At 40.2% G+C, this 12820-nt stretch overlaps 2 protein-coding genes across 4 annotated transcripts in view; both read right to left on the bottom strand.

Moving 5' to 3' along the window:
• Positions 1 to 258, bottom strand: part of dapp1 (dual adaptor of phosphotyrosine and 3-phosphoinositides) — a 579028-nt gene extending 578770 nt beyond the window's left edge. For both annotated transcript variants that reach the window (XR_013493325.1, XM_033643651.2), the window contains exon 1: positions 101 to 258. Coding sequence is in view for 1 of the 2 variants with exons in the window: in XM_033643651.2 (XP_033499542.1) it covers positions 101 to 159 (59 nt within the window). In the remaining variant the exon portion in view is untranslated. The remainder of the gene's footprint in view (positions 1 to 100) is intronic.
• A 4189-nt stretch (positions 259 to 4447) lies between these two features.
• Positions 4448 to 12820, bottom strand: part of atp10d (ATPase phospholipid transporting 10D) — a 42103-nt gene continuing 33730 nt past the window's right edge. For both annotated transcript variants that reach the window (XM_033642791.2, XM_033642792.2), the window contains 5 exons: positions 11454 to 11654; positions 11236 to 11316; positions 11013 to 11117; positions 9741 to 9928; positions 4448 to 9419 (listed from right to left, as the gene is read on the bottom strand). In XM_033642791.2, the coding sequence (XP_033498682.2) occupies positions 9224 to 9419; positions 9741 to 9928; positions 11013 to 11117; positions 11236 to 11316; positions 11454 to 11654 (771 nt within the window). In that variant the 3' untranslated portion in view covers positions 4448 to 9223. The remainder of the gene's footprint in view (positions 9420 to 9740; positions 9929 to 11012; positions 11118 to 11235; positions 11317 to 11453; positions 11655 to 12820) is intronic.

The following is a 12820-nucleotide window of genomic DNA, read 5'->3' as shown; positions in this document are numbered from 1 at the left end:
GCCTCGTCTGCTTCTGGCAGCGTGTTGTTCTCTAACAGGTAAAAGAGGACAGTAGAAAGCTTTAAGTTGCATCAACATTAAACTTCCCAGACGGTCTTACCCCAGAGACTCTAACTCGTCGCTCATGTCCTCGGTGGATGCATCACTGTAGAAACTCATCTCTCCACCAGGATTCAGTGTGGCAGTGAGGAAGTCCTCTGAAGGCGCAGACTGAAGTGAAAGCTGTCACTTTGAGTCAGACACGCCTTAAGAGGAAACAGGCTTTACTAAGTCTCTGTTAGTAATGTTGTTATGCAGTGGTGGAATGTAAATAAGTAGTTCTGAGGTAACTGTAATTTCCATTTTATGCTGCTGTATACTTCCACTCCACTTCATTTTAGAGGAAAATATCCTCCAGTTTATTTATCTTTAAAGCTTTAGTTATTAGTTACTACTTAAAAGAAACATAATTTAATCATAGGTTATGTCAGCCAGTCATATATAGAGCAATTAAAATGAGCTCCACTTTTACCAGCTGCAGCATTTAAATGATGTACATATGAATGAGTCAATAATTATAGTCCAATAATATAATATGATTCTGAAAAGGACCATTCTGCATCATGAGTATTTTTATTTTTAATAATAGGGCGGCAGTAGCTCAGTCCATAGGAACCAAAGGGTTGCCATTTCAAGTCCCCATACCTCATCTGAAGAGGTGCTGGTTTATTTCCTGTGCACTGCCAAGGTGCCCTTGAGCAAGGCACTGAACCCCCACTTGCTCAGTGTGTCTGTCCAAGGCAGCCCCCTCACCCTGACATCTCTACATTTAAAGCATGTATATGGGTTCTGTTTGTGCAGGTGTGTATTTAAGGCCTGTGTGTAAATTGAATTTTCCCCAGTATATCATCTCCCTCTTCTTCTTCTTCTTCTTCTTCTTAATACTCTAAAGGTGCAGTGTGTAGGATTTAGGTGGCTATATTGGCAGAAACTGAATACAATATTCATAGCTAATGCTGCTACTTCAGTGTATAATTACCTGAAAATAAGAATTGTTGTGTTTCCATTACCTTATACTAATAATAATAATAATAATAATAATAATAATACATTGGATTTATATGGCATTTTTCTGGATACTCAAAGATGCTTTACAGAGAACAACAACAGAAAAAAATGAAATAATCCATTAGAAGGGAAACAATACAGAGAGGGAGAAGAAAACAACAGTTTTTTGGAGGTTGTAGGCAGTGTTGAAGAGGTGTGTTTGAGGGATTTCTTGAAGCGAGAGAGTCAGGGGGCAGGAGGTTGGCATCAACAGGGCTGAGGGTGAAAGAGGGAGTGTGCTTGTGGAGGAGCTCAGACTTACAGGGGTCCACCATGTTGTTTCTACAGCAGCCCAGAATGAACAAATCAAACACTGACTCTAAATAGGGTAATTTCACATCAGCCACCATAGTTCTCCGAAATTCTTAACAAACGGGAGAAGTTTCAGTTGGTTGCAATCTGCAACCTCACCACTAGATTCCGCTAAATCCCACACACTAAACATTTAAGTAGACTATATTTTGGTGTTAATACTTTTGTGCTTTTACTTACATAAGATCTTGAATGCAGGATGTTTGAATGCATTATGTTTACACTGTAGTGTTCCTACTTTATTCAAGTAAAAGATCTGACTATTTCTTCTGCCACTGGTGGTGTGTTCTCCGCTTTACATTCACGCTTACGACATGTTTGACTTTCCATGCCACCGAATATTTCAGAGGTGGAAATAACGTCAGCTGTAGGCAGACTGGTGACTTATTGCATTCCATTCATTCAGCTGGCACTTTTATCCAAAGTGACTTACAATTAGTGCATCCAACCACAAGGGTGTCATCACAGTAGGGTTTTGTTTTTTCATGGACCAGTTGGTGCAGTCCGAACAGATGAGTTTGCGAAGGAAGATGTGCAGACTTTCTCCTGGGCTGATGTCAATCCACCATTGTGGCTTAAACTTGATTTATATAGCAGCTTTCTAAACACAGTTACAAAGTGCTGTACAATAAAACTAAATACATTTAAAACACGGGGAAAAGAAACTAAAATGTCATTCAGTAAAATATAAGATAAAGAAGGCCAGAATTAAAATCAGCGAGATGGTGATGAAATAGACAGACAGCTCAGATAAACTCAGGATATGCTTTCTGATAGAAGTATGTTTTAGGAGATACTTAAATGAAGCCAGTGACTCACACAGCCTCGTTCCAGAGCCGCGGGGCCCTGCTGGCAAAAGCTCTGTCCCCTTTAGTCTTCAGTCTGGACTCTGGAGCAAGCATAGGACCTATGCCTGAGGATCTCAAACTACGCATACATGTCTGAAATGTAGTCTGGAGCCAGGCTATGAAGAGCCTTGAAAGTATCAATAGGGTTTTGAAGTCAATCCTGAAACAAACAGGAAGCCAATGTAAAGAGGCTAAAACGGGTGTGATGTGATAGTAGTTCTTGGTTCTGGTTTAAAGTCTTGTGGCTGAGTTCTGTACAATCTGTAGTCATTGCAAGGTTTTTTGATTAACACAGGAATAGAGGCTGTTGCACTAATCAAGGAGTGGAGAGATAAAAGTATGTACAACTGTTTCTGTATCTCTAAAAGTTCAAATACATCTTGTTTTAGCAGTATTTATATGGTAATAAAAACATGATTGGTCAAGCTTAGCTTATGTTGTTCAAAACATAAAATACTATGTAACATGACACCAAGATTTCTTGCAACAGGCTTTATGTGTTGTGACAGGTAACCACTAGATGGCAGTATTTATTTTGTGATATGCTGTGACCAAATGACAAGAATCGAGCTGCAGAAAATTTTCGACATCCAGTTTTTAAAATCATACTAGTCCATACCCATTGAGTACAGCATACCATACCATGACTTCGTCATACCAACATGGGGTCGCAGGGGGAGCCACAGCGATCGGTCGCATTTTAGCCATTTAAGCATTTATCTGTTGTTATAGCGCCACCCAGTTGCCAATTAGAGTTAAATTTCTCCAGTCACCTTGAGGCGTCCTGTTCTACATATCTACCAAGTTTAGTAAAAATCGATATGGCGGTTAGGCCTAGATAAGAAATTAGCTCTCTAGCGCCCCCATTTTGTTTGATGGGGTCAATAATGGAGGGGTCCCCTCAGATTATGTGTGGTCATATGCCTGCAAAGTTGCGTGGTGATGGGTGAAACCCTTGAGATGTTATACACCTTTATGTGATGAGCCACGCCCTCCGCAATATTCATTACCTTATAGAAGCTCAGTTTTAGTAAGTTTTCCAACTTTTGCCAAGAGGGAACTTTAGATATTGGTCCTTAGATTATGTTCATCGAGTTTCATGCAGATCGGTCAAACTTCCTAGGAAGAGATCGATTTGAAGTGTTTTTCAAAAAATTCAAAATGGCGGAAAATCTATATAACCGGAAGTTATGGGTTCTTGAGGCAAATTTGTTCCTCATGAGGAGAGGCATCTCTGTGCAAAGTTTCATGTCTCTACGACATACGGGGCATGAGATATGCCCATTCAAAGTTTGCAATTTCAAACGCTTGCTATAGCGCCCCACTTTGGCCAATTGGTGTAATATTGCTTCATTCGCATCCTCCCATGACCCTCTACCACTGTGCCAAATTTCACATGGATTGACCAAGTCAGTGAGGAGAAAAACGTAGAACACACCCACAGACAGAGTTTTCGTCATTATATAGTAAGATAGACAGTCCTGTAGAGAGCTCGGCATGCTGAGGTACTGCAGAAGGAAGCACGTGTTGTGTACAGTACAGGCTAAAAGTTTGGACACACCTTCTCATTCAATGCGTTTTCTTTATTTTCATGACTATTTACATTGTAGATTCTCACTGAAGGCATCAAAACTATGAATGAACACGTGGAGTTATGTACTTAACAAAAAAAGGTGAAATAACTGAAAACATGTTTTATATTCTAGTTTCTTCAAAATAGCCACCCTTTGCTCTGATTACTGCTTTGCACACTCTTGGCATTCTCTCCATGAGCTTCAAGAGGTAGTCACCTGAAATGGTTTTCCAACAGTCTTGAAGGAGTTCCCAGAGGTGTTTAGCACTTGTTGGCCCCTTTGCCTTCACTCTGCGGTCCAGCTCACCCCAAACCATCTCGATTGGGTTCAGGTCCGGTGACTGTGGAGGCCAGGTCATCTGCCGCAGTGCCCAAACATAACCACACATTACTCCCAGCATTGCTGAAACATAAAGAAAAAACGTACAATGCCACAGTTTTTCTCCCTGTTCGGTCATATGGAAAGTCTAATGCCGGATGATTTCCTGTAATTCTGACGCCCTTGATTTTGTGGAGATGCATGTGTTTTTCTGTAAATGTGTTTCTTACAGCTAGCTATGATGGCTGGCTGTAAGAGATCTGTATTTACAGATCTTAGGTCATTTCAGCGAACACTGCACAGACTATGCAAGATCTGAACATCTGTTTATTGCATCATCTCAAACAGTACAGACAGTCATTGGAAGTTTGTATCACACATCCAAAAAAACAACAGACTTATTACACAATATACAAAACCTCATCAGTGACTGCACTTTGGTCATTAAGGCTTTTTCAGAAAGTCTGACATGTCAAAGTATTGCATCAAATTTAAGGCTTCGTGTTATCACCTGCTTTACTGCTATCAACGTGCAGACATGCATAGAAGCAGTAAGGTCACTTCACTTTAAACCTGACTGGCAAAACCAGTGTTCATATGATGGGCTGCACCAACAACCACTACATCACACTGAGTTCATTGTTGATATCGTTAGGGAGGGTGATTGTTGTTATTATGGTATTTACATCAAAATGAGTCTTTACAGCATTTCATTCAAATCCACATCAAACTTCTCTAATCTCGCAGGGCTGTCTATTATTACCACGAGGGTCTAAGGGCAGAGGGTGCGGTTTCCTGTACCGATTTTAAGGCCCTCTGAAGCAAATGTGTGATATTGGGCTACATAATTAAAAAGGACTTGACTTGAATCATGAACATAAACATGTATTTGTTGTCTAAACAGTAGCGTCCAGGGACAGATGTGGTAAAGGTAGGGCTGTACTAAACAGTTTGAAGCTTTATTTAGAATGTTGACATGCAAATGTTTTTCAGGGTTTCTTTGCATTTCTATTCATCTGTCTAAACCTGGTAATTCTACACAGTTGCAGATAAAGATTAGGCACCACTAATATTATTATCAAGTATTAAACTAGATGAAATTTTTGGAAATGTTTGGATCATGAGTCAGAAACAATCCTACACAGCCACCACTGGAATCTAATTCTACAGAGCGTTGTCCAGGTCCAAAAGTCAAAATGTATTTAGCAATTTCCAAAATTCACTGATGTTTTTATCGAAAAAACATTTTGCTTCAATCCACATTTGTTGTGGTTCAGCCTTTTGAAAACAACGCTTTCACTGCGGTCAAAACACTCACACACAAAGGGAGGGACACACCTGTATTAACAGTGCAGCCTAACAGCACAATAAATTACAGTCATTCATTAAAGACATTTGATTTGATTAAAAAAAAAGACTAACTTATTTGACTGGATTAATTACTTTTTTCAAACTGAGGGTTTTTCTTTGAGAATTTTTTTGAATGATGAAGACGTTATAAAATGTGACGACAGACATTTGAAGCATCTTTCAAGAACTTCAATAGAAGCTTTGAATGTAAAACTAGAATTCAGCAGTTTTCAAGGTGGGCACCCAAGATTAGTGTCACCAATCTGACCAGATGTCTCCCCCTCAGTTCCTGAGATGTGACACTGAGAAATTGCCAGCTAAGTGTTTTTGCAGAACATTATGATGTCACAGTGATGTTGACCTTTGACACTGTGAAATTTTGTCTTAATTAGTATGAGTTCCTGCATTATGGCCATAAACATATTGTGTGAAGCCATAGTGACCTTGACCTTTGACCTTCAACCCCCGAACTTTAGTGAATTCATCCCTGAAGTGGGCGTTTGTGCCAAATTTTTTAAAATTCTCTAAAGGTGTTCTTAAGATATTGCATTCATAAGAATGAGATGAGTGCAAGGTCATAGTGACCTTGACTTTTGACCACCAAAAGTGGAGGGTCATGCAGCAATGGACTACAGGCTGGAATTGAATCTGCGGCCGCTGCGGCAAGAGCACTGCCTTCACATTTGGGACGCCTGCTGTACATACCAAGAGGACATTTGTGCCAAAGCTGAAGAAATTCCCCCGAGGATGGATGGACAGATGTATGTTAGGACGGACAGACAAGCCAAAAACATGAAGCCTTCGGCTGCAGCTGTTGCCAGTGCAGAGGCAAAAACAAGATATACGGCAGAGCCCTAGTTTAAGGCGATAAAGATAATAAAGTCAGCGTGCCTTTTCCACTACAGCAGATAAAGTGCTTCACGATTTCCTCTTCTTTACAGACTCTCTTTCACCCACTGATGGCAGTGGACCTACCATGCTAGGCGTTGCCACTAAACACCAAATTGACACTTAAGAGTCATACAGTGGTTCTGCATTAGACCAAGTCAGTCTTAATCATTCAGATTTTTTCCCCATCCATCAGTTCCCACTCCATTTCATACAACATAAACATCAACTGGCAGATGTTTCTGTGCTGCAATCCATCACAGTCCACATCAAGTCTCAATTCATTGTTGCACAATCGGTAAGAGGTAATGCTTTTCAAATTAATCAGTGCTTAAACTGCATTACTATCTTAGGGTAATGTAAGCTAATCTTCACTGTGACGGACCGCACAACTCCAACTGATTTTTATATTTTACAGGATTAAATGGAAACCCATGAACAATAGCACCAATACCTCCAACAATGTAAAACTGTACAGGATACATTTGACAACAGTGTGTGAAAATGTAAAGTAAACATGATTTGCAGTCACAGCAACAACACAGCGTCACTGACCCTGCCCTTAAATCATCAATCACTGTGCATTTGTTGCAACCTCGTGAAATTTAAAACGTAGCAAAGAAAAGAACAAACCAATCTTTAATTTGATTTGATTTAGTCATGGATTAAAATATGAATACTACAAAAAACAATCACCTTTACATCTTGATTGAACGTGATCTATGTTTAATCCTTGTTGGTGCAGCTGGTGCAAAGTCTCTATCCCATGATGTAGAACCGTCATGTCTTCCATGTTTAGATAGAAACTTATTGAAGGGAATTTGAATACAGCAACACGAGAACTGCAAATAAATAAACACAATTTGTTGGGCTTCATCCACACTGCAATGTTTCTTTCAGTTGAGTAAAGCAGCATGTTTGATGTTAACACAGTAGATACAGTAGTAACTTGTTTCTGCTCATGGATCAACCGTTTGGTGAGGACCAAACCAGAGCAACAATAAGACTGAAGATTAGACTTACATTCATCAGGTGGACACAAACACCACTCTAATGGGATGCTAATGCTGCTCTGTGAATCCTTGTTCTGTAAGTAGTTGTTTGTTAAAGGAATACTTCACCTCCAAAATGAGCATGTGTACTTCAATTACTCACCCTGTTTTGTTGAATTTGTGAAGAAAACCTTTTTTCTCGCATGCCTCCACTGTGAATGGAGAATCAAAAAAAGACAAGCGTTCTTCATGAATTGAAGTAAACTGCATTTAATAACAGCAAAACTACACCAAAACAGCTCGTTACAAACTCCTGCATAACTCGTGCAGTATAATCCAAGTCTCATTTATCCAGTCATATATCCACTCAGTACTTCCCAAACACAAAATTCCTATTTAAAACTTAACTAAAAGGGAAACTTATCTATGCTCTGTTCAAAGCAAGACTCCACTAACAAAAACAGTAATTTTACCTCGCTGAACACAGGAGCTGCTGCTCTACCGCTGCCTCAATCAGTCACTTTGTTTTTTGTCATTGTGTGACTTTGGTGTCTTAAATGATTAGTTTGTATTCACCAAAGTCACACAGTAACACAAACAAACTAACTGATTGAGGCAGTTGTAGACACAGTTCTCATGTTCAGCATGGTAAAGTTACTGTTTTTGTTAATGGAGTATGGCATTGAAGAGAGCATACATAAGTTTTACTATCAGTTCAGGATGTGTTTGAAAAGTACTAACCATATAGCGGGATGAAGAAGACTTGCATTATACTGTATGAGTTTTGGGAGAGTTTGTAAACAGATGTTTTGATATGGCTTTGCTGTTGTTAAATGCAGACCCGGTTTACTTAATTCATGAAGAATGTTTGCCTTTTTTGGTTTTATCCATGGAGGCATGCAAGAAAAACAAAGCTTTCTTCACAAATCCAACGTTACACACAGTGAGTAACTGATATACAAATGGTCATTTTGCAGTTGCAATATCACTTCAACATGTCAGCTGTGTTTCTGTGTCTGCTGCCTTTCAAAAAATAAATAAATACACATAAATCATTTGTTACAGCTGTGATGCAAATTTCAGATTTTTTGGCCCATAAAATAACTCACATTACAACTGTGACACTCGTGCTCTTCTGAAAGTTAACCAACGAAACTGCGGTTTGACCAATTTCATCTAACATGCATGTAGTGAGCACTACAGTATCATGATGAATATCAAACAAACAACAAACCCTAGGAAATAAAATCTAATTTGGTCTCTTTGCCCTGCAGTGTGAATGCAGCCTATCAGTCCAGTGTGTTTGCCCTCAGTGTTAACTGTAGTACACACTGATGACCAGTAGAGACTGCTGTCATTCCTTCATGATGGATGTCAGAGGATTAATAAGCTGATGATTTCCTGGTGTTTGAATGATGCATACAGCTCCTAAAAATATTAATGTCTCTGCATATTTGACATGATGGTCATGTTTCACAGCTTCTGTTCCTGTAAAAGTCTGATGAGATATTAAACAGATACTCATCATTCTGATTCACTCAGTGAGAAGAACATGCCGTATCAAAACATGCTTTTGCTTACAGTGAATCAGACTCTTTGGCTGATGATATGTAGCAAAAAGTGCAGTCTTTCAGCAGAGCTCAGAAACAGCTGAGCAGTGGAGTAGTGCAACATCCATACATGGCCTTTTACAGTACCACCGATAGCCATTTGAATCCAGCATGTCAACATCAACCGTCTTAGAACTGTCAGGCCATTGTTTCCCTGGCCACGTCACGAGTCTGACTGCTCCAGGGGTATGCAGCACTTTGCCTGTGTATGTGTGTGTGTGTGTGTGTGTGTGTGTAGAGGAACATCAGGACACCACTGAGGCTGTGCTGGGCTCCAGGCCGGGGTTGTCAGCACACACAGGCAGCCTGTTGACTCTAGACTGGCTCAGGTTCCAGCGCTGCATTCTCTTGTGGTACTTCTCTGAATCTGCTTTGTCCATGTGAGCCGACTTCAGAACAGCAGAGGGGTGTAAGGAGTTGTACAGAGCTCGAAACAACAGCCTGCAGAGGAGAACACACAGGAAGACAGTGTGATGGATCAGGAAATGATGACCTCAGGGAGAGTGGCACGTTCAACAACCCACAGAAAACGACTTGGTTTTTTACACTGGATATTTTCACTTGACTGAGAATTTGGCACCAGAAGTAAAAAAGCTTTTATGTATTATTGTGGAATGCACTTGGAATAAAAGCTGAAATTTGTAAAGTAAATGCAATGCAGTTAAAGAAACGTATATATTTCTAGCCACTAGCTAGCTTTCTGCAGTTTCAGTGAAGATAGAGTTCCTTGTGATGGCGGGTGACACATCTTATTTTGTGTACCTGGGTAACAGAGCCATCACTGTAGTGAGAGCACACACGATGTAGAAAAGAGGCTGGGACATCTCGAGTGTTTCCACCCCCAAAGGGTTGGTGGGGGGGCTGCAGGTCACACAGAACACACTGAAGAGCAGCACGAAGCCAAAGTAGGAAACACCACTAAGCACCAACACCAGCATATGAATCCACGTCTGCAAAATAACACAGAAGTTTAGAGACTCCATAACATACCTGGAGACACAGTCTGAAAGGAATACTTCGCCCCCCAAATGGCCATTTGCATATCAGTCACTCACCTTACATGAAGAAAACTTTGTTTTTCTCGTATGCCTCCACAGTGAATGAAGAATCCAAAAATGGGGAAAATTCTTGATGAATTGAAGTCAACAGCAAAACTATATCAAAACATCTGTTTACAAACTCTCACACAACACGTGCAGTATAATACAAGTCTCATTTATCCAGTCAAATGCTCAGTATTTTCCAAACACATGCATTTTCACTAAAACCTTCCTATTTAAAACTGAACTGGAAGTGAAACTAAACTATGCCCCCTTAAAAGCCAGACTCCATTGACAAAAACAGTAATTTTACCTCACTGAACACAGGAGCTGCTGCTCTACCGCTGCCTCTATCTGTAGTTTGTTTGCATTATTATGGACTTACATGAATCCAAACTAACCCTTTAAGATACCAAAGTCACAAATTCAAACAAAGAAAACAAATAATTGAGGCAGCGGTGGAGCAGCAGCTCCTGTGTTCAGTGAGGTAAAATTACCACTATTGTCAATTAGAGTCTGGCTTTGAAGAGGGCGTAAATAAGTTTAAGTTCAGTTCTCCGTCAGGAAGAACTGTCTTTTTTGGAAGTACTGAGCATATGACTGGATAAATGAGACTTGGATTATACTAGATGAGTTGTGTTAGAGTTTGTTAATAGATGTTTTGATATAGTTTTGCTGTTGTTAAACATGGACCCCAATGATTTCAATTCATCAAGATTTTTTTGGATTCTTCGTTCACCGTGGAAATATGGGAGAAATACAAATTTCTTAACAAATTCAGTGTAACTTGGGGTGAGTAACTGATATACACATCATCACATGGGGGTGAGGTATTCCTTTAATGTCAGTTATTCTCTGGACTCTGATCACATTTTTGCATACAACAAACTTCAATTCTTTGGCATAACACAGGCCACACAATTAATTATTCCAATGGCAAAAATATGGAGAGAAATCCTGTTTTAACAGATTTTATTATGGCAGTGTGTCTGACCAGAGTGTGACTCTCGATGACTTGGTGCAGCAGGATGATGAGGAGAGCTGAGGCGTTGATTGGCGAGCCAAAGGATAGCTCACTGATGCTGGATCCTGCAAAAGCCTGAGAAAAACATCACAAAATGAGACCAGGACTGTATGAGCAGGGTTTATTACTAACTGTCAGTTGGAGGGTTATAAAAGGGAGCTATTTGACAGAACAGAAGGATCTGCGTACTCACAAAGTAAGGCACGAAGAAGCAGACAAGGCTTTGGTAGAAAGCATCCAAGACTGTGATCCAGAAGATGTAGGGAGCATAGACCTGCAGAGACACAGGATTCACTTGTCAGTCCTCCTAAACACAGTGTCAACACGCGTAACAGCAGTCAGATTTTAGTATCACTGACTCTATGCTCTGTGTGTGTGTGTGTGTGTGTGTGTGTGTGTGTGTGCAGTCACCTTAGAGCTCTGGGCAGCCTGGTAGAGCTCAGGCAGCTCCATCAGAGTGTCTACTGGCGTGTCCTGGTCCAGGACGCCATAGATGAGAGGAGGAACGGAGGTGAAGAGCAGGTTGAAGAGGATGAGCACCCAGGCGTTGGTCATGACGCTCCCAGAGAAACCACAGAAGAACTGATACCAGAACAGCAGATTCACATACATCTGCAGACACAGACAGACACACAGACAGCAGTGAGGATTCTCCTAACATCTGGACTGGTTGTTTTCTGTTTGTTTTTCTTAATTGCAGGGACTGCAGAGGAGCTAGTTGCTAAATTTGGCATAAAGATTTGCTTAAGATGAATATTTCTTGTGCTTTTGGCGTATTGGAGACCTAAGGTGAGTGCCAAAACCACTGTCTTAAACTTAAAGTAGTTAATACTGATGGAAACGGAACATTTCCTACTGCTGCAGCTTCGCATTAAAAACATTTAACTGGCAAAACCAATGTTGACTTTTATTATGAAGGGGTCACAAGAAACGCAGTGTGTTTTGCATTGAGCACTTCTTATTTGCTGCTATTGTTTATCAAAAAATGTGTCTACAAAACAAGACAACAGTCATTTTCAGCATTTGTTGACAGATAATTTCCATCCATATCTTGCCTAAAAACACATATCACATGACCATTCACGTATACTGGGCATGTGCGTGCCCATGTAAACAGGAAGTAGGTTGTCTGCTCTGTGGTTGGTTGCTTAGTTACACAAAATATTACGGAAATGGCGGGGAAAAAAAGAGCAAATGGTCTGACAACTGAAACTGACTACTGAAAGTATTCTTGAGTAGAAGGTGATCAAGGAGATGGAAAACAGATTAGAAGTCGTGCAAAGCAAATTTGGCAACATATTAGAGCGGCACCAGCTGGGAGCATTGTCAATTGCCAGAGGAAGCCATGGCAATTGGAAAGGAGTACCCACACGAAAAGGATAAAATTATAAAAGGTATGACGACCTAGCTATAATGTTTTGACTTGACAAACTATGAGTAATAAGACCCAACTGAGAAGCTATCTGGGGTGTCATCGTTTTCTCTTTGTCCAGACTAAAATGCAACCGTAGAGTTTTCAAACCAAAATGAGATCAGCAGTGTTTTTAAAGCTCTTCCAAAACACCAGAGTAGAGAGGACACTATTTTGGCTTGACTTCTTATTAAGGTGACAATACTTTTTTTTGTTGCTCTCAGAACTCTGAGACCTGCAGTAATAAACTGCATTTGCTGTTACCATCAGTAACAACAGGTGTCGCCAAATCAACCAGCAGTGAAATCTCTGAGACTGCCACTTCAGCACTTTATAAACATTTTAAATATACAGACACAGTCAGTGA

Source organism: Epinephelus lanceolatus, chromosome 15 (assembly GCF_041903045.1).
Source record: "Epinephelus lanceolatus isolate andai-2023 chromosome 15, ASM4190304v1, whole genome shotgun sequence".
NCBI lineage: Eukaryota > Metazoa > Chordata > Actinopteri > Perciformes > Serranidae > Epinephelus > Epinephelus lanceolatus.
The sequence above is the reverse complement of the archived record's forward strand: the minus strand, read 5'-3'. Positions and strand labels throughout refer to the sequence as shown.